We start from the raw sequence: 22,193 nt of genomic DNA on the forward strand, positions 1-22,193 counted from the left end.
CATCTGTGACTTTAAGTTACTACTTGGTGTAGGTATGCTACTTACTCTGAAGTTTGCATATACGGATCCTCTAGTGATGATGATGTAGTACCGATGTGTAGACGCAGCCAATCTATATCAGCTGTATGGTAGATATTCAAACATGTTGTCAAACATGAGCATGACCATCAATGAGGCCAAAGGTACATCACAAGTTATAAGATATTTATAGTACACTAATTGTTCTGTGTAATAGTTTTGCTATGGAATGTTAGCTTATTGGCTGACTGTCATTTAGGTAAAGCATATATATATAAATCTCAGTGTTTGTCTGTCATCTGTGTGTCCAGTTATAGCAATAGTTTTAGAAATGAAAAATCCGCTTCACACTGCAATGGAACTCGGAACCTCCGGGTCTGCAGGTGGACACTCTATCCACTAAGCCACACATTTTACTTGCGATACAATGGGTTAACTGTGCACATGGTCATTACATCGGTTAAAGTAATCATGCTTCAAGCACTTGGCAGAATACCATTGGTTATTACTGGCATGCTTGATCATTATGTGTAATGTAACAATTATTCTGTTCTGCACCGCTGCCAATACCGATTGATAAAAAAATGTTCTCACAATTTCAGATAGATGAGCACCAAACATCAAACTCACAATGGAAATAGTTTCATCCTCACTCAAAACTTTATTACTTGTGAACTACCTGAAAAATGAACCTATTATTTGTATATTCTCCATACAAGATGATAAATATCAGCTGATTCTCTATCTCACAACTAATATGCTAAAGAGATGCTGCCTCAATTTTTTGTATTTTTAAATGTTTTAGATATTCTTGGAGAAATTTTGGACAGCCTCAGCGCAGAGGACAGCGCATTTAGAGCAGCAAGAGCAGAAGCTGGTACAGACATGCTGAACTACCTAAGAGTCGTCTTTCCCTTAGCAACTGAAACGCAAATGCATATTCTTGAGAACCATGGCCACACAGAACAGGGAGAAGGTAACTCTTTTATGCTATCGATGAATTGTTGGTTGTCAATCTATCATACAAGAGAGATTAGTTTCCTGTATAACCGTGTGGGTAAGCTTTTTATTAATAGATATTTGTCAGTAAAATCAATTAATACTGTTTATCAATTTCATTACGGACACAAGCAAATGTATAACTATCTGAAACATTCACATATCACTGTTGCTGCTGTTTGTCATCATAGAGGGCAGCTACACTCATTATTAAATAGGTGCTCATTCGCTAGTTTTACTCCAATTTATTATTTCTTGAAGTCAACTTGTATTATTAATCATAATACAAGATGGCTAAGGTTTGCATTCTTTGAGGGTCCAAATTAGCTGTCAACAAATACAAAGTGTATGACTGGCTTTTGGTTTGTTTATAATTCAATTTAAGCTAGGCAAAAGTTGAAATTTTAAAATATCATTTTTGTTCTGATTCACATGAACACTACCGTAAATATAGTGGCATTTTCCATTTTCTCTCTGGATTCTTTTCAAATGAATATGTCAGTGGAAGCTACTTATGAATTTGCATGGATCATTTTGGTGCATTACTGAAATCTACCACCTAGAGCTTATTCAGTAACTAAAGAACCTAAATGACTGGAGAAATGCACAATTACATAAATAGCCATAGATCTGTCAAGATTCATCTAGCCTTTCTAGCTAAGGTTATTTTTATCTGGTTTCACACATACTTTGCTCATTCTTGCTGTTAGCTGGCTTAGCACTTTGTTCAAGATAATGGATTTTTACTTTCAACCTACTTTGGAGGTGTCAACTTGCATAGACAATAACTTAAGTTCAAAACAAAATTCGCCATCTATTTACCAAATGGCAAAATGACAACTCTCGGATACTAAGAGTTGTTCGCTCTTTTCCTAATGGCAATAGATAAATTAATTTTTGTATTCTCTAGTAAAGAAAATGTTGTTGGTGATATCTTCATGATGGCTTCACTTAACTGCTACATAAAGATGTTAAAATAAAGTGGTGATTAGCCGTTTGTAAACTTTTCTAATAAGGAGTATTGCTTACGACGTGAGAGCAAAGATTGAGTGTAGATCTCATTTTTAGTAATTTATTTGTGCTCGAGTCTTTGGGTTTAGCAAGTCTATTACCCTCATAGCAGATTTCGTGACAATGGTGGATTCGTTTGGTGTTTCAGACTTGGTGCGATTCACACGATTAGTGAAGGAACTGGAAAAACAAGATGAGGAGTTGTCTCACCTTTATCACAAGTTGAAAAAGCTTTTGATACCCACTAAGGAAATGGTCTCAGTCAAGATAACAGAACCTGATTGCTAACTGCCTAATACTCCATTTTAGTTTGTCATGCTTATACAAACAAAAATATGTAGCTATATTTTTACTATCATAATTTCTAATATGAAGAGCATCATTTGGTAAGGTTTTAGGACTTGTGATACTAGGTAATTAGATATGATTACTGACCTGCCATTAGAAGTTGAGACCAATTTCACTAATCAACTAGTATTTGCAGTTAACAGCTTTGTGGTTACCTGCATTTGTCCGCCTTCAACTGTTGATATGTCTTACAATGAGCCTAACATAAATACTCTGTCACTATCACATAATGCTGGATATCAATGACCATGGGAATGGCATTTATAAACTACTGCATTCCATAGAACTATCAATATCTAACTATCATATCAGAGTCACAATGATAGCTTGATTGTCTTTTGAAAGTATTTTATTATAAATATATTTATACAGAGATTTCTGGGGATGTTTTTTGGCTTTTTTGATAAATATTCTGCAAGACTCCGTAGAAGATGAGTATCAGTCACGGAGCAGCGCTAACCTCGTCAGCCAACATCAAAGTAATCCATGTCTTGCTGGTGAATCACCTGCAAACCATTATCTTATCAGAAACAAACTAACAAATGCTGAAACCAAACAGAAATCTCTCTCAATGAAGTTATATACAATATTAAAAATCTTATCCAGTTATTCTATTCAAGTCTTGAAATAAATGATGAGCCAAAGATTAGCATCAGTTGCAAATAAAATCATTGAAATTGGTAGATAAACTGCAGCTGGCTGGTTTTGGTGATGCGCTAGGCAATCAGGTATATGTAGTTCTCACTATCTCTCTCACTTAACTTGTCATCTGCAACATGGTTAAGCTTTGAAATGAAGTTAGCAATTTGAATCTGTGCTTACCTCATTGCCCCAACTCATGAAATTGGGTAAAAGGTTTCGTGCGAACAACTCCAAGCATTTGGGATTCTCTGGTAAATACTTTTTGAAGAGCTCTAAAAGTGTAATGGATTATTTTAAAAGTCAATCAAAAATTAGATACAAAATACATGTACATCCAAGTTCCGCATCAACAATGTGAGTGAAAAAATTAAGACAGGAAATGCACAAGCAAATCTACTATCATTGGAATGACGTCATCAAATGTGGGAAATGAACAGAAAGCAGCAGCCTGGTTGGTATGACTCACTCTCAACATGAAAACAATACAAACGCAAGTTGAATTGAAGGGAGATGACTTCCTAGTACAGAGTGTATGAGAGGTAAAGAGATATCATGGACTCACTAGTACCTAGTAAAGCAGGTTTAGCAGAGTGTATAAGGGAAGGTATCGACACTATCACTTTTTGACTTATTAACTGCTCTGGAATGGCTTGACCCGTTCGTACAGCAATACAGAGTGTCTCATATGGCTTCTTTCCTCCTTTATGAAAGGGACGAATCAGATCTCCCGACTTAGTTACCTGGTGAAATAGCATGAGAGCTAGTTAGCTTGTATGCATAACAAATAGTGAGGAGATGCCTAGCAAGTTTTACATAGAGAACATGCTAACTTTCGTGATAGTTTCATCTACGATTTGAATGTCTGGCTAGAGCCCAGCCTAAAAATCTTAATAAGATATTTTGCAACAGTTAATGCAAATAAAAATAAATGTCTGGATACACCACTATTTTGATGAAACATAATTAGTTTGACAAGGGCTAACCGCAGATAGTGTGAGCACATAGCACAACAAGACTGACCAGAGCATCTTTATACATATCAGTTAACAGTCAAACAAGCTTTGAACTATTCCAAGCCATTGGAACTTACTAGTCTAGTAAATCACTTATGAAAGCAATTTTAGAAAACTTTTTATAACTTGTTTTAAAAACTTTTCTAAAACATTGTTTAGCTTTAGTGTAGGAATAAGAAACTGTGTTAGACTGTAGGCGGTAGCTGGTAATAAATTATGATTGCAAGGGAATCACAATGCTGTTAAAATGAAAATACATGTAAAGGAAATATACCATCATTAGATGGAAATAGATGCCACAAAATGCACCCACTGAATTTGTGATCAAGATTTTTAAATTCAGGTAGTAAAATAATCGTGACCTGCAACCTTTCCATGTGAGTGCTATTTCACCTGTAATAACATCTAAGAGCCTTTTGCCTCAAAGCTTCAACATTTTGTACCAGAAGGTAGATTGAGGACTGTTAAAAAGTATGGGAGCAATTTAACATGTAGACATGTTGTATTTTAAATATAGCCAATCATACATTCAGAAAGGTTATTTGTACTTATGATGACTTTGGTGAGCCACCGACCTTACACCAGTACCAAGTGGAGACAACCCTAAAGTCCCAATGAGGAAGAAGACTTTTTTCTATGAATTCTCGCTGCGACTTGCAATTAGTACACCAGAGGAGCAGCAGGGAATTCTCAGCACTCATCCTCTTTATTGGCAGTTCTAGAAACTCAGTGTTGTTCAGCCGCTTGTATCTGCAACCGAGTTTGTGAGAAACTACATGTAGGTAACACTGATCATGAGTATGCATGAAACTGTCTTCCTGTGCAGTTGAGAACAAGGAGTCGACTAACTCACTACAGACCCACACAAAATGTACATGATGACCGCTTAAAAGTCTGAGTGAATTCTCTGATTTACAAGAATCTCTTAATATACATGAAACCAGCCTCTCAATTCACCACATTTTGAACTGAGAGAGCACACATGTCTCAAACTAAACTCATGAATACAAAACACTCGATATGAGACAAGTTGTTGCTCGTCCTCACTGACGTATAATTGTACTATTTGTACTATGCATACCAGCATAGTACAAATAGTACAAGATTCTAGAGTAACAGAAGGTTCACTGAACTTTCTTGACTTTTATGTCAGCTGTAAGGTTTTAAGTAACATGTACTCTTTGTGCATGTACAACACGTGTACATGTCTTGTCTCAGTTCAAATTGTGCTAAACCATGAGGCAGGTTTTCTGTATATTAAAAGATCAGATTAGTATGTACCTTGTCGTACTTAAAACCTTACAAATGACATAAAAATCGAGAAAGTTGCTCATAAGATGGTGTAGATTCGCAAGTATCAAATCTACCTTTGGCACTTGCTAATAATAAATAGTGGATCTTGAGCTAACAGGCAAACTCACAAATGAGTAAAATAAATTCAGTTAAAAAAATTTCAAGTTAGAGGAAACTCTAATTAAAAGAAAGGAAGGTAAAGGTGCAGAATGTTAAGTCAGCCTTACACTTTCTTTCGTCGGGCAGACTTATTCTCCCAGGGCGGATCGACAATTAAAAAATTGAATTTTCTATCAAAGGTTTGAGAGAATTCTTGAAGCCCGAGTATATCAGACATGAGGAAACTAGAGTTGGTTGGTATCAGAAACTTCCGTCCTTGTAACCTCAAAGATATGTTGTCAACACAATTAGACTCGATGAGATTGTGGCAGAAGGATTCCTGACATGACGCTGCGTCTAAAAGAGTAAAAAACAGCATTAGTACAGTTTCTTAGCACTTATAGAAACATAAAACTCAGATGGCTTACTAGAAGGCATGAAATTATAGAATGTCCAAAATTGTGCGTCTACGACCACGTAAATTAGATTTGGTAACTAGTATAGTAGATTGCAGCATTAAGATCTGCGTTTGCTACTAAAATATAAAAACTAAACCACGTAGGAATGCCTTGTTAGGTAGTAGTGATGTCAAACATTAAACATTAAAGTTCTTGGAATAGTTTCCAACTCATCATATTTTGCTAGTTTTTAAATTATGGTATTTCTAACGATCAAGCAGTAAGCTGTCTACCATAGTCACCTACTATAGTCACTTACCATAGTCACCTACCATAGTCACCTACCATAGTCACCTACCTAACATCAAGAGTCCTTACAAATATCAACAATTTAAGAACAATGCTAATCTTCTTCGATATGAAAATACGGCTACGCTGTTCAAAAGGGTCTGATATAGAATATGACCGTATATCTATTGCTACACGTTAACTCGAGCCTCTGCTGTTGCAGTCCAGTGGATAATACTAGCCAATATCTCAGGTCACTTGACTGTGCGTAACCCATGGTAACGGTATATACAGTATATCTATTTCTGGTGTGGATTAATAGCGATGTCTATGTTAAGCCTTAAAGATTCCATACATTACAAATGCCTCCCTTTGCATATGAAACTAACATGTACAACTAGCAACAACGAATGCAACGTTACAGTGAAATAAGGTATAAACATGCTAGTTTCTTTTTCTAAAATAGACTAAGGTATGTTTGCTAATATATCTGATTACCTCTGTCAGCCTACAGAATAGAGGTTCTGATGAATCCATTTTAAGACTTTATTTTGAATCCAATCCTGTTCTGATGTTCAAAGTAATTGTTCTGTCATTAAGTATGTGTACCTCTCTGCATTGCTATTTAAGTTGATTATAGCTTAGCTTGCATATTTATTAGAACTGTTCTCATTAGTCAGCTCCAAGCACGCTAAATAACTAAGTCATTAAGTCGCGAAGCGCGCTAAGTTGTCCGTGAATAATTTGTATTGCTGGAATCCTATGTAGTTAATGACACGTAGTTTGGAGTTGTCACTCCAAATTTCATTGTATTTGCTGTTCAAGTAATTTAACAACCATAAATGCTATAAACCAAACAATAAATGTTAGTAAAAAATAAATAAACATTCAATTTATTTAGGATTCATTACTGCATTAAATTATCTGTCAATAGTTCCTAAAATTGAGTATTACTCATACAATAGGATGTTTGGTTGATTGGTTGCAATCACTGAAGTTGCCAGTTAGTTTTGGTATTTTGAGAAGATAACTCAAAGGGAAGCAATCAAGTTGTGTCTTATACGATTATTGTACACTGTTAAAATGAAACAATGCCACACAACATTACCCTTCCCATCGTCAAACATCTGTTTAAAATTATCAATAATGTTACGCTACTCCACACCTGGGACTGCAGTTAATAATGTGTAATGAAAGGGCTTCCATGTGCAGGAAGAGACAACTTACAATTTCTAAGTTTTTTCCAAACGAGCATCCTCCATCAATGGATGTTTTTCGGTTAATAGATGGGCTTGAAATACAATGAGCGTGCAGAGGTACACCTTATACCATGTTGCTATACATCATACATAACCCTTAACAGTAACAATAGTGTCAGGTATATGTCACCAAACAGGCAAAAAAGAATGGTTGATGCTAAAAATGAAACAGAAGTTGGACCAATCAGCTAGTAGCACAGAAGCAAAATTAAGGTGGCAAATCAAGAGATGAAAAAAGGTAAGATGCGAGTCAGACATAATGATGTATCTACTGAAGAAGGCAAACTGCGTAATACAGCTTAAGTCGGTACGGAAAGAAGGCCTGTATATAGACAATACATCATCAGAAAGATGTGATAGTAGACTTACCCTCCGGGGTATTCAGTTGAACATAGCCTATAGAGCGTTCAGCGCCATGACAAGACATGCCAGTCAGTTCCACCAATAAGGATGAGCAGCCAAGTGAATCGACCAATGATCTAGCGACAACATTATTGTCATTAGAGCTAACTACGTGATTAAATAATCCAGCAGCCTTGGCGGAGACCATGATAGAATTAAACATAAGTTCTATTCTGCTATCAACTGGCTCTGACTGACTGCACCGTTCCTACAACACAGAGTACATGTCAAAGGGGCTGGCTGCACCGTTCGTACAACACAGAGCACATGTCAAAGGGGCTCATTGCATCGTTCCTACAACACAGAGTACATGTCAAAGGAGCTCGTTGCACTGTTCCTACAACACAGAGTACATGTCAAAGGGGCTCGTTGCACCGTTCCTACAACACAGAGTACATGTCAAAAGAAACAGTACAAATAGTAGACCGCGAGTGGAAGGTATGGTAGACCAAGTTTTTTACACATTTATGTTTATGTTTGAAGGAGCAGTTACCATATTCTTCACCCAAATTCTGAAAAAAGATCGCACCTTAACAGGTTGTAGAGCAAATATTTGAGGAAAGGCCGCTAGAAATCAGAATTTAACTCACACTTGATCAAATCAGCCATGCAAAGCCACAAGTGAATTATCATGCAGATATTGTGTGTAAACTTAAAAGAACTTTCTGGTTTGTAGATGAAAGGATTCCGCTGAATGTTACCACAGTATTTGCCAGATAATCCCTGAATAACTCACCAGTTTACTTAATAAGATAATTAAATAATATAGTTTCTGCAAGTCTAATCATCCAAATGGCAGCAGAAGCTTTACGACTTGTAATTTTATTACTGGAAGTTATCCACTCTTCGATTAACAGCTAATAAATTATTTAATATTAACTGACGTTACAGTTTGTTACAAAAAGATAGCTTGTTCTTTTGCCTGTGCCTGAATACCAAAACTGGTTAATGGTAGAGTTGGCTCGTCCACTTATGTTCGGCTAAAATATTTGTGTAGCCCAGGCTATGTGTACTACTGTACATCTACAGACAGCTCAGCTGTAGTTCAAACTGTGTCTCAATACATTAAATTACCGCATGCCTCCTTTTTATAAAAAATACTCATTCATAGTGGATCACTGACTCTCTCCTTCCTCAAACATGCATACTCTCTATGTTACACACTATTAAATGCCTTAATGAACTAGATATAAGTGACCCACAGTAACATATCACAATGTCTAAAATATAATTTATGGCGCAAATCAGTATTGAGTTACCTTTTTCCGTTTTCTCTTTCGCCTCCGTTCCAAAGCTACAGCCTCCATCTCTGTTTCCCGAACATCAGCTTCATGTTCCGAAATCATTTTAAACACAGATTCAACATTGTACAGGCATGATTTAGGCCTCACAGCCTGTCTTCTTAACCCTCTACTGGTCACATCTAATAGTTCACCATAGCCTGCAAATATTAGTCCATGAAAATGTTGACTATCCAGGACAAGTATACTGTTCAAATGTTTACAAGGAAACGCGTTAGAAATTGCACTCTTTCATACATAGTATAATTTCTTCCTTTTGTATATCAACTACCATAACTTACAATCAATTACCATACCTTACAATCAACTACCATACCTTACAATCAACTACCGTAACTTACAATCATCTACTGTAACTTACAATCAATTACCATACCTTACAATCAACTACCATACCTTACAATCAACTACCGTAACTTACAATCATCTACTGTAACTTACAATCAAATACAGTAACTTACAATCAACCGCCGTAACTTACCATCAACTACCGTAACCTACAATCAACTACCATAACTTACAATCAACTACCATAACTTACAGTAATTTACAATCAGCTACTGTAACTTACAATCCTCATAAAACTTTAGAGTGTCGAGAATAAAGCCATCAGCTGTTTCGTGAATCACTGCCATTTCGTGACATAGAAACTGTAATGAACATATGATATTGGACTATTCAACACGAACAGTCACAATAAACAGGTCATCCATCAAGAAAAGCACATTCAATGCACTCCCATTTTGAGAACAGTCGGTAAGTGTTTTGCTACATCTTAAATAAACAAGTATACAAAATACATGCTCAAATGTGCTTACAATAATCTTTATGTAGAAACAGAAGTCAAAATTAAATCTGACTGAAACATTTTATTATAATCAAATAAATGATTATAAACAATTATTTTGCAGCTTTCTCTTCGGCTGTTGCAAAAAACTGTGACAAACGTTAGCAGTAAACTTTTACATGAAATAATAACGAGGCTAGGCATCAAACAGCAGCATATTTGTTCTTGTGATTAACCTCTTTTCCCCTGCAGCAGACATTTTAGTCTAGCACAAAACAACATGGCTACAAAATCTATTGTGCATGGTTACATGTGTGCAGCAAAACAAGGTTACTCCTGTCTCTCTATAGAGAAACATTTTACCTTTAGCCTCAGTTACCGAATAATACATTCTGAAAGGTTAGATACACTGAGTTAACTATATACATATTACATAAATAACAGAAGAGTAAGCATTTTATTAGATAATCTTTAAAATCAATATTATTTAATTACATTAGCAATATTTTTCAAAGTATTATTAGCTCGAATGAATGTTATAACAATGGATTACCACAGTACAGAGTATAACTCAAAAAACAATATGGACCAGGTAGATGAGATAAAAAATTATTTACGGTTACAATTGGCTCACCTGAAAATATATATATATATATATACTAGATGAATGTCCAGTGTTGCCCAGATAATAAAAAATTCTGCGAAGAAAAATTATTTTTATTTAACACATACAACATTTACCATTCTATCTTTCAAACTTCATATCATGAGAAAAGTGTTTTAGTGCAGTTCAAATAAATTGCGAGAAAAAATAAACAATGTATAAAAAATGGCTACTGTTGCAGAAGAAGCTCGTTGTATTCAAAGTTTTGAGAGATGATATTGGCACCTCTCCATACTGGTACAAATGCAAAAATTAGATATCGAATTGTTTTTGTCTGACCAAACGGAGAGAATGTAGAGACAATTTCTACTACAAATAATACAACTGTCCAAGTGAAAAGCATTTAGCTTTTACAGATTTACCGAAGCCGGAAATATCAGTGTAATGGTACATTTGGAATTGAAATGGCACATTGGAAAATTATAAATTAAAAAAACAGGTAAAAATTAGCATTTAAAAATATTTCTAAAATATAATAAACGCAAAAGGTAATATTAATTAATAATAAAAGTATACATTTAGTGCGTGCAATTGTAAAAAGGATATACAGTACACAGTAAGAGCAATGAGAATGGTAAGAACGGCTTAGCCTTGTGGTTACACACACTATTTGATAGCCTTGTGGTTACACACGCTATTTGATAGCCTTGTGGTTACACACACTATTTGATAGCCTTGTGGTTACACACGCTATTTGATAGCCTTGTGGTTACACACTCTATTTGATAGCCTTGCAATTTGAATGTTGGGAGTTCAAATTCAGTCTGAAAGTAGTTTTTATTGCTACAAATTTATCACTATAACTGGACAGACGACAGACAAACTTGTGTATTAGTGTCTCTGTCGCGTTGTATATCCAGCTTTAGCTATTAAAATCTTGGAATTAAAATTCCACATTCTGATAGATTTGAACTCACGGAGATTGCAACCGCATGTTTGAAATAAACAAGGCGCTCTACCACTGAGCCATACAAGGCGCTCTACCACTGAGCCATACAAGGCGTATTGATAAAAAAATTATCATATACATACTAAATGCGCATGCTAATTGACGTATCATCTAAAACTCTATGAAACACAATGATTTTTCGTGTTTGCTTGAACTTTTATTTTCAGTGCTTCGTAAGGTTCAATTGCTAAATCACAGTGAAGGTCGATTTTTTTCAGGCGAACAATTGTATTATCTCCGTAGGAAAAGACTCTACACTTTTTCTCTGTTCAGTCAGACAATGACAGTACTATATCTCATTTTTACATTTGTATTAGTATCGAGAGGTACCAGTATCGTCGTATTCAAAGTTTTGATGGATAGCTTCTGGTGAAACAGTAATCTTTTTTATACACACGCACTTCTATGCAAGAATTGTTATTATTAATTCAACATATTCAGGATTTTTATTTTGTTTTCTCAGTTCGTATTAATTGTATCATTACCGAATCATTTTTTATTGTAAGCATAGCAAAACAGACTTGATTTAACTATTACTTATTATTCCACATATGCATTTCAACCCTGTTATAGTTGTTTTATTTTTTTCAATTTGTTTGTCCTGCTCAAAACATTTTCCTCATGATATGAAGTTGGAAAGTTACAGTTGTTTGACAAAGTTTGAAAACCTTTACAGTTGTTTTTATTTTTTCTTTTAATTTATTTCACCTACACAAAACACTTATCTCATGATACGTAGTTTGAAAGTTAGAATGGCAAATGTTGTTATATGTTAAATACAATCAATTTTCTGTCCAAAGACATTTTTTATTACCCCAGCAACGCCGAGTAAAACAGCTAGTATATACCGTAAAACCTCTAATTGACCGCCGCCTCTATTTGAACGCCGCCTCCAATTGATCGCCACCCGGAGAGAAGGGTTGAAAAATAGACCGCCACTCTCCAATTGAACACCACCTCTATTTGACCACCACTTTGACATTATTTGATCTTTACGAGCCCATAATATCAACTGATCAGTAGGAAAGTGTCCACAAAATCGTATTAATAACAAATCGTTTATAATTTATATCAATAACAATTAATTCTCTCGTTATCCAATTCCAAAGCTTTTAGTTATTTTTTCGTTAAAGCTTGGGAAGTGACAGCATAGAAATAATCAATAACGATCTCAGGCTAGTATTAGTTCTCTGTTTAACGCAGTCTTTCTACTTCGAAGAAGCCTATAAAAAGACATATAAGACAAAGAAGACATATAAAAAATGGCTCGAATTTACGATGATAGATGAACTTTCAAAGCAACCCTATAGAAATAATTACTGTCTCAAGCTAATAGTGGTTCCTTGTTTAACACGGTCGTGCTTCTATCGAAGTACATGTACATATACAAAAACGGTTTAAATTTATGATGGTAGATGGAACTTTGAAAGCAACGCCATAGAAATAACTACTAACTGTCTCAGGCTAATAGTTTCTTGTGTAACGCGGTCCTAATACTTCGCAGGACATGTGTATAAAATCCGGTTCGCAAGTTTTGGACCAAAGGTTACGCTTACTAAGCAAACTTTCACGCTTTGCGTTCGTGCTAAATGCAGCATGTGAAAGCTATGCTAAAAATGTTTGGAAGTAAAAGAAGAGTTGAAGTCAGAAGATATTCTGGAAGGTATTGGACAACTAGAAGATGTTTGTTCCATCGAAAGCAACAATCAGAAGGCAGCTATCCGAGCAAACGATGGAAATATTTTTGTGTTATAACGTTAATTTTTGTTTCTGCATGCAACATTTCTTGATTCGTTTATGTCACTTGTATCATTTGATGTATTATTATTTATAATTTATAAATATGCAGATTTATAGTATGTTATTTAATTAATAGCATCCTTGCAGCTATCCTAAATCGGCTTACGACGGATCGATGCTCATAACTCCACTTCTATTGCACATAAAAAGCTAGTTGTGGCTGCAAATTGTAGCAAACATATCAAAGCGTGCCATGAGCTTTTATTCAACAATGTCAAATACAAATATAAAATAAAAATATGTCTTCAAATATAGGATGAAATGAAAATTGAAAACTCAAGCAAATTGCAAAGAAGAACACAGGCTATAATATCATCGCAGGTTAATTGCAAGCAATAGCTATTAACTAATAGAGATATTTCTCAGTTTATCGATGCACATTTATTAAAAGATCTTTGACAAGTTAAAGGCGAGTTAGCAGATTTATTGCATCCAAAAGGTTTAATATTGCTTCACCGAAAAAAGAGAGCAAAATATAGGCGACATTCGTTTCGCCCGTAATAGTGCTAAATTTGCCTTCAGAAAATTTTGATAAGCCATTTGAAAAATACCCCGCCAGTCTCTAGTTGAACGCCGCCTCTAAATGAAGAAGATGGGTTGAAAAATAGAGCTCAATTAGAGGTTTTACGGTATATATATATATATATATATAAATGAATCTATTTAAGCGTAAAATAAGTTTTGTAGTTCTAGTGGAGAATTTTCTCCATTTATTAAATTTCTGCCGCTATGATATAAAATTAATTAAGCCACTTAAGCCTTGTTTCTGGTATTTTAATAAATTGTGTTAAAAATGTAAAAATCTCATTTTTTTATTTGCTACCTTTCTATTGGGTTTTTAACAATTGCTTCATCTTTGAACAATCCAGGTTGCAGCTATAAGAGATATTTTTCTATTTTTATGCATTTCAAAGGCCTAAATAAGAAAGTAAGTGTTCACACATTACAAAATCTGCACAAATAAAAGCTTTAATTCCTGAAATGCATGTAATGCCACTGATTCACATTTTGAAACAATTCTGAACAGACGTTACCTTTCAGGGCTTACTACAAGCTACAACTAAAGTAATATATTTTCTTCTGAAAATGAGTTATATACTTGTACATAAAGAATATATAGTCTAATTATAGTATAGAATACGAATCAAACTAGTGCAAAAATACATAACAATGTTATGTGTCAGATGAATTTTCAAAGACACTTAATCAAAAAATCATTTTGATGAGAATATAATACTAATATGAGTTTAACTCTTTTTAGCAAAAAGATCTTGTAGATATACTGATGATGCGTCAGAAAAATGCAAAGATCTGGAAGATGCACAATTGACATAGCCTATATGCAGAGTTGGGAGTAGAGAGTGCCAATTAGATTAGCGTTTTGTTGATGATGCTATCAGAGGTATTGAAGTGCAGGTCTTCAAAGTAGCTAAACACAGATGAGGCCATGTGAGGGCCATAAAATGCTGAGGGTGTTATAGGAGTAAAACTACTTTTTCTATTAATTGAAGTGATTTGAATTTTTTTAACTAGGTTTGAGCGTCACATTGAGGTATATTCAAAAACATGCATCACATAAACTTTAAAAACCATGCTTCCGACTATTCACAGCCTGTTGAGTATATAGGAGCTCTTCAAAACGTAGGTCACTCTAATATTATGGCTCAGCCTAGCTACAATGCATCCTTAACAGTTGAAAATCAAATAAGCTTAGATATCACTAGTAGTATAGTGCTACTCTTTAAGTTAAACGTACCATGCACTGGCAAAAAAATTTGAATTTCTTTAGCTACTGACTGAAAACCACTCGCAACATAACAAGTTGAGACGTAAACATAGGTACTAATAAATAAAATAACAAATAATCATGAAATTTTAAGTTGTATCCGTATTAAGTAATCGCAATTCTACAAAAAAAAACATGCTCTCTTCAAAAAGTCATTTGAGCCAATAGTGTTGCGTACGACACAATAATTTTGCAAGTAAGTCGTTTTTATAGTTCTTTTAATGTTGTGATTTTTTTAAAATCATGCGGATTATTGGGAGTAGCATGGGGGACGAAGAAAGCTTGAATTTGACTCGTCATTACCTAGCTCGTTACGTTATCGACTAATTTGTATTAGTTATCAACTTCAAAATCTTATTACTTGAACGTCTGTTTAAAAGTTAAAGCTCAAGCTAAAATTTATTTATCGCAGTTTGCTATTCGCGCTTTACGCCTTAGCGCGTTTTCGTTAACCTTCAATGTTACTCGAGTCTATGTCTAGAGTTCCCTAGTAGAGTGTTGGTTGTAAAACTAATAGGCGTGTCCTTATGTATATCTAGGGTTCCAGGGCCGTGCCATCTGTAGTTGCATTTTGCCGACTTAATTTTTATGTATTTAGAAACGTAGCATCATTATATGATGGAATATTATATTGGGGTCGACGTTGGAACTGCCAGCGTAAGAGCAGCTTTGTCGAGTTGTTCTGGAGATTCAATCAAAATTGTGAAAACTAGTGTACAGCCAATACAGATTTGGAATGATACCCCTGATCACTTTGAGCAGTCAAGTGCAGATATTTGGGCCGCTGTTACACATACAGTGACTTCAGTGATGACTGAATCTGGAGTTGCTGTAAATCAAGTAAAAGGGATAGGCTTTGATGCAACATGCTCACTAGTGGTTCTCGATGACAATCTTCGTCCACTTGCTGTTACTCTTCCTAAACCCAATGAGAAGCAGACAGACTCCAGTAGGTGCGGCTTTACGTTATTACGTTACTTTACGTTATATGTAGCCTATTTGTTAATCTTTTTGTTCAGGTTATCAATTTTAAACCATGTTATTAGTGATTGTTTCTTTAGCAGATAATAACTTTTTAAACCATACTTTGGCTTCCACATTCCTTGATTCTGTTTAAAATACTATTACTTATTTGCAGAAATATAATAATGTGGATGGATCACAGAGCATTAGAGGAAGCAAACGCAATCAATAACACTGACCACTCAATATTGCAGTTTGTCGGAGGAAAAATATCTGCTGAGATGGAGATGCCAAAGATTCTTTGGCTTAAGCTAGTAAGTTTTGCAAAAGAAATTGTTGTTGTTGCTTGGCTGAAGTAATGTTCATTTAAAATTTTATATGACGGTTTTTAGCATCTCAAGAATACATGGAATAAAATTGGAGCACTTTTTGACCTGCCTGATTTTTTAACCTGGAAAGCAACTGGAAGCCTCAGCAGGTAGGTCAAATTTTCATAGCAAGGATAATACTTTATAAAGATCTGAGGCTGTCAATGTCAGGTGTCAATTGTGATCAAAGTGTCAATTAAACATTGTTCCAATATAGTCATTACCAATGTACGTAGCCTACATAATGCTAGTGAGTTTAGGTATTAATATTTTCTCTCGTTAAAAAGGTCTCTTTGCTCTCTTGTCTGCAAATGGGCCTACGACGCTAGTCAAGGCTCTCTCAAGGAACATGGCTGGAATGATGATTTTCTCACCAAGATTGGATTATCAGACTTAGCTAAAGAGCAGCACTTAAAACTGGGTCAGAAGGTCAAAGCACCAGGAGAGGTAAGAATGTTTATTTTATAGGTAGGTTATACTGCCATTTTTTGATTGGAAGTAAAGTTTCGCTTGAACTTTCTCATGCTTAGACAATCTGTGAATTGTACGTTTATGTTCCCTCCCGCAGTTGGTCATTTTGACAATGACTGTCTTATGGTTTAGGCTTTATCACTGACTTCCATGCAGCTTTGTTTTCTGCCTTATCTTACCATCTGTTTGGAGCATCTGTTCCATCTGTTTGGAGCATCTGTTCCATCTGTTTGGAGCATCTGTTCCATCTGTTTGGAGCATCTGTTCCATCTGTTTGGAGCATCTGTTCCATCTGTTTGGAGCATCTGTTCCATCTGTTTGGAGCATCTGTTCCATCTGTTTGGAGCATCTGTTCCATCTGTTTGGAGCATCTGTTCCATCTGTTTGGAGCATCTGTTCCATCTGTTTGGAGCATCTGTTCCATCTGTTTGGAGCATCTGTTCCATCTGTTTGGAGCATCTGTTCCATCTGTTTGGAGCATCTGTTCTATCTGTTTGGAGCATCTGTTCCATCTGTTTGGAGCATCTGTTCCATCTGTTTGGAGCATCTGTTCCATCTGTTTGGAGCATCTTACCATCTGTTTGGAGCATCTGTTCCATCTGTTTGGAGCATCTGTTCCATCTGTTTGGAGCATCTTACCATCTGTTTGGAGCATCTGTTCCATCTGTTTGGAGCATCTTACCATCTGTTTGGAGCATCTTACCATCTGTTTGGAGCATCTGTTCCATCTGTTTGGAGCATCTTACCATCTGTTTGGAGCATCTGTTCCATCTGTTTGGAGCATCTTACCATCTGTTTGGAGCATCTTTCCATCTGTTTGGAGCATCTGTTCCATCTGTTTGGAGCATCTGTTCCATCTGTTTGGAGCATCTGTTCCATCTGTTTGGAGCATCTGTTCCATCTGTTTGGAGCATCTTATCATCTGTTTGGAGCATCTGTTCCATCTGTTTGGAGCATCTTACCATCTGTTTGGAGCATCTTACCATCTGTTTGGAGCATCTGTTCCATCTGTTTGGAGCATCTGTTCCATCTGTTTGGAGCATCTGTTCCATCTGTTTGGAGCATCTGTACCATCTGTTTGGAGCATCTGTTCCATCTGTTTGGAGCATCTGTTCCATCTGTTTGGAGCATCTGTTCCATCTGTTTGGAGCATCTGTTCCATCTGTTTGGAGCATCTGTTCCATCTGTTTGGAGCATCTGTTCCATCTGTTTGGAGCATCTGTTCCATCTGTTTGGAGCATCTGTACCATCTGTTTGGAGCATCTGTTCCATCTGTTTGGAGCTAGTTCATTCAACTTCGTGTTACTCTTAGCTACATTTTTATGTCTCAGTTTGGGTCTGTCCTGATTCCTCTTTCCTTTTTAGAGTCGTGGATGCAAAAGTCGTTTTGGCAATCGCTCATGACCCATCCTGTGCTCATGTCTCAGCTATCTTAGGCCTTTTTTATCAGAATGTCTACCGTAGATGGGAGGCCAACCTCGCCTTAGTATTTTTGTGTTTTTGACCTTCGCTTTCTTGGTGAAATTCATTATACTGTGTAGTTGTCTCAACATGATTGCTCGCAGTCTCTTCATCTGCATTTGGTGCGCTGTCCAAGTCTCAGCTCCATATAATAGGACTGTTAGAATTACATCTCCATATACCTTAGACTTAGCTCGGATGGTTACATGCTTGTTCATCTATAATCACTTCTGAAGTTTTTTAAAGAAAGCACTGGCAGTTCCAAATCTGTGACTAAATTCTATATTAATTTTGGCACTACTAATTACGGTACTACCCAGGTATATGATATCTGTACAGCGCGTGAGTGACTTGTTTATCAGGATATCTGTAGGATTAAGTGGTGGATTCAGAAGTTTTACAGATTAATAGACATATATTTGAGTTGACATGTCAGCTAAATACTGAACTAAGGAAGGTTATTATCTTCACGTAACCTTTCAGAACAGGAAATTGCCTCTAAATACACCCTATATTAATGGAATGTACTCATTATTACTGTATAAACTCATATAGAGCTCCATATAAATATTTTGTTTTGTTTGATAGACGCAGTCAGTATCCTGCGAGCTATGGAAATATAACGTTCTTTGTTGCATTTGCACGGTGGATTGCTACAGAATATTAACACAATATTTTGTAATCTGCATGATTCTCATCAAAATAACTTGTATCTGTTGAGTTATATAAATTATTTTAGAGAAGAAAGTCTGTTTTAATAATTGTAAAATGTTTTTCACTCTTTTCTCCCTCTATCCCTTTATTTATTTCATCAGCTTCTCAGGCTATGTTTCTTTCTGTTTCTATGATGTGATTTTAGCCTGTGGGAGAGGGCCTGAGTGAGTCATCAGCAGCAGAGCTTGGACTGCTGCCAGGAACACCTGTCGGTACATCACTGATTGATGCTCATGCAGGAGGTAGCGTTGTTTTATATTGTTGAGTTGAGCTGATCTCAAAGTTATTGTGAGTGGAATGAACAGTTATTTCATTCAAAAAGGTCTTTTTGAAGAAAATGGTAGTTTATAAGTATATTAGATGGTAGCCTTTACTAGTTTTTGCATTTAGTAATATGCTCAAACACAAGCATGTGTGTACTCACCTGCAGTTGTAGGTATGGTCACCTGTAGTTGTAGGTATTTTCACCTGCAGTTGTAGGTATGTTCACCTGCAGGTTGCAGGTATTTTCATCTGCAGTTGTAGGTATGTTTACCTGCGGTTGTAGGTATTTTCACCTGCAGTTGTTGGTATGTTCACCTGCAGTTGTAGGTATGTTCACCTACAGTTGTAGGGATGTTAAACTGCAGGTGGTTGTATGCTAGTGCACAGGTTTTAGTCTGCTTATTTGAAGTGTCGGTATACTTATCTACTGGTGCCACGTATTGAACTGAATGTGTTAATATCCTTGCCTACAAAAGTTAGATTGTTTATCTGTAAGCATTATTACATGTGCATCGTCAATTGTTGAAACATTCACCTATAAGTGTTGATATTCTTACTTGTGAGTGGTGGTATGCTTATCTTAAGTATTGGTATGCTTACTCGCAGGTGTTGGCATGCTCACTTGCAAGCCTCACGCTCTCCGTGATTACAAAATCAAAACTGAGAATAAACTTGGACTGATATGCGGGACTTCAACATGTCACATGGTAGTGAGTGAGCAACCAGCATTTATCCCAGGTGTATGGGGTCCGTATTTCTCTGCCATGGTGCCAGGTATGCTGTTGATATGCTTGTTGAATTCTGTTTTGATGTCTTGGCTGTGATCTTTTGCCATGAAGATGGTAGTGACTTTGAGTTTTTTCATTACAGTAGTCTTGATGTTTTTTGTAGTTTCAGTTTCAAATTGTTGTTATTGTAGAATACTTTGTCAATTATCAGTTTGTCTTGCAATGTGCAAACCTCAGCGCATTCTCAGTTTCAATGTGAGCAGTTTACATGTAGTTTCATGTTGGTTCTGGCTGCTTTTTAATTGTTGTATGTACACCTTTAGGTAAAGTTTTATATAGTTTGCTTTTATAACTATTTGATATCTACATATAATTTCGCTGTTAGCATTTTACTACCTGAATGCCCGGCGTTGCATGGTTGTTCAAAACAACTTATAAACAGTTATGTAGCTGCTATTTGCTAAGTGTTTTTACCCGATGGAATTGAATAACTTATGCTAGTAACTTAAGCTAGTCTAAAATCTTTACTATAATAAGAAGCATGCTTATAATCGCGCTTATAATCGCGCTTATAATCATAACATTACTCATCATGATCGCTCACTCAATCATGATTTGCAAATTTGCTAGTAGTAACAATTAGTATTTTTGATTTTTTTTTGGATTTCTGAATTTTTTTTAATAAGTATATGTACAATTATTCCATAGTATGGCAATTAGGTCGTGTGGTGTAGGGTAAAAAGCAGACCTGTCTGCAGAACCGGGTTTGCTAAGTTCAATTCCGGTATGAAGCTGTTTTTCGGGCCTAAAACTTTATCAATATAACTGGACATATGAACAACAGACAGACACGCACATTTATAGTTATCCTAGCATAATTCTAGCTGTAGTGTTTAGCACAAATCCATGAAAGATTGGCGTGGGTAATGAGTATGTGCACAATTTATTCCATAGTATAGCCTGTTGCAGTGTAGTTTATTGGATAAATGCCTGTTGGCAGAGCTGGAGATTACAAGTTCAAATCCAGTGCACAGCAGGTTTTTCTACTAAACTAAAACTGAAGTTTTTTTTACTAAAACTCTGTCGCTATAACTTCACACACAGACAGACCAACAAAGACCAACTTGGAGATTTATACAGATAGATTGTAATACATTATATGTAGTTAGGTGGTGAATATAGAGTTGTCTTGCCCTGCATACTTATAGGAATGTGGTTGAACGAAGGTGGACAAAGTGCAACAGGTAAAGTCATAGATCACATTCTCCAATCCCATCCAGCTTATCAAGAGTTAGAAGCAGAGGCTAGCCCATATTCAGCATTAAGCCAACTTATATCACGTCTTGCCCAAGAGAAAGGTATTCCAGAGTATGCTTTAACTCGGGACCTGCATGTCTATCCTGATTTTCATGGTAATCGCTCCCCTTTGGCGGACCCTACCATGAAAGGAGGTATTTGTGGTCTAACTCTCTCTAGCAGCAAGGATGACTTAGCTGTATTGTACCTGGCAACTCTTCAGAGCCTGCTTTACGGTACGAAGCATATCGTTGATGAAATGGAGTCGAGCGGATATGACATCACAGCCGTCTACATGTGTGGAGGCCTCATCAAAAACACATTATTTGTTCAGATGACGGCAGACATATTGAATAAACCAGTTGTTATATCAGATGAGCCGGAGTCAGTTCTACTAGGTGCCGCACTCTTAGGTTTGTGTGCTGCCAAGCAAGCATCGCTGTCTGATGTCATAAGCAGAGTGAAATGCGGAGGAACTGCATACATGCCCTGCGCAGAATCTCAGGGTTTCCACTCACGAAAATACAAAGTTTTTCGACAGATGTGCAAAGACCAGTTGGCATATCGCGATATCATGAACAGCTACAGTTGATGCCAATTCTAGGAACAGTTAGTAAGGCCGAGTCGTCTTCTCTTGATTATAGCTCGTATTCATGAAAATATTGGACCACACTTTGCTTTAGCTCAGCACCTTCATCTTATGCAATATATCACAGAATATTTAGATGGAATATGTAGACTTTGTTTCTGCTTGTTCACTGGGCCCAACTACCATCTGATGGTATTTTGTACAAATTATATAGCATCTGCAAGTGTTTTACTTGTTATAATAGATTAGTGCCAAAAAGTGTATAAAATTGTTATATGTATG

The 22,193-nt window shown here is 36.1% G+C and overlaps 3 protein-coding genes across 3 annotated transcripts; 2 read left to right on the forward strand and 1 right to left on the reverse strand.

Moving 5' to 3' along the window:
- Positions 1-29: 29 nt before the first annotated feature.
- On the forward strand, positions 30-2,755 carry LOC137406197 (protein C10-like). The gene is made up of 3 exons (XM_068092731.1): positions 30-182; positions 824-994; positions 2,177-2,755. Exons 1-3 carry the CDS (start codon positions 143-145, stop codon positions 2,314-2,316), a joined length of 351 nt encoding a protein of 116 aa, XP_067948832.1. The 5' UTR covers positions 30-142; the 3' UTR covers positions 2,317-2,755.
- Positions 2,749-9,721, reverse strand: LOC137406196 (N(6)-adenine-specific methyltransferase METTL4-like). Its single transcript, XM_068092730.1, has 8 exons — positions 9,643-9,721; positions 9,030-9,211; positions 7,738-7,978; positions 5,552-5,780; positions 4,607-4,781; positions 3,587-3,758; positions 3,199-3,290; positions 2,749-2,882 (listed from the first exon to the last, which is right to left on the reverse strand). Exons 1-8 carry the CDS (start codon positions 9,704-9,706, stop codon positions 2,841-2,843), a joined length of 1,197 nt encoding a protein of 398 aa, XP_067948831.1. The 5' UTR covers positions 9,707-9,721; the 3' UTR covers positions 2,749-2,840.
- Positions 9,722-15,672: 5,951 nt separating this feature from the next.
- Positions 15,673-22,162, forward strand: LOC137405747 (FGGY carbohydrate kinase domain-containing protein-like). The gene is made up of 7 exons (XM_068092128.1): positions 15,673-16,010; positions 16,196-16,334; positions 16,413-16,498; positions 16,676-16,835; positions 19,180-19,276; positions 19,905-20,072; positions 21,235-22,162. The coding sequence occupies exons 1-7, from the start codon at positions 15,673-15,675 to the stop codon at positions 21,912-21,914; spliced, it is 1,668 nt and encodes a 555-aa protein (XP_067948229.1). The 3' UTR covers positions 21,915-22,162.
- The last annotated feature ends 31 nt before the right edge of the window (positions 22,163-22,193 follow it).

The sequence above is a fragment of the Watersipora subatra genome, chromosome 10 (assembly GCF_963576615.1).
Source record: "Watersipora subatra chromosome 10, tzWatSuba1.1, whole genome shotgun sequence".
NCBI classification, from domain to species: domain Eukaryota; kingdom Metazoa; phylum Bryozoa; class Gymnolaemata; order Cheilostomatida; family Watersiporidae; genus Watersipora; species Watersipora subatra.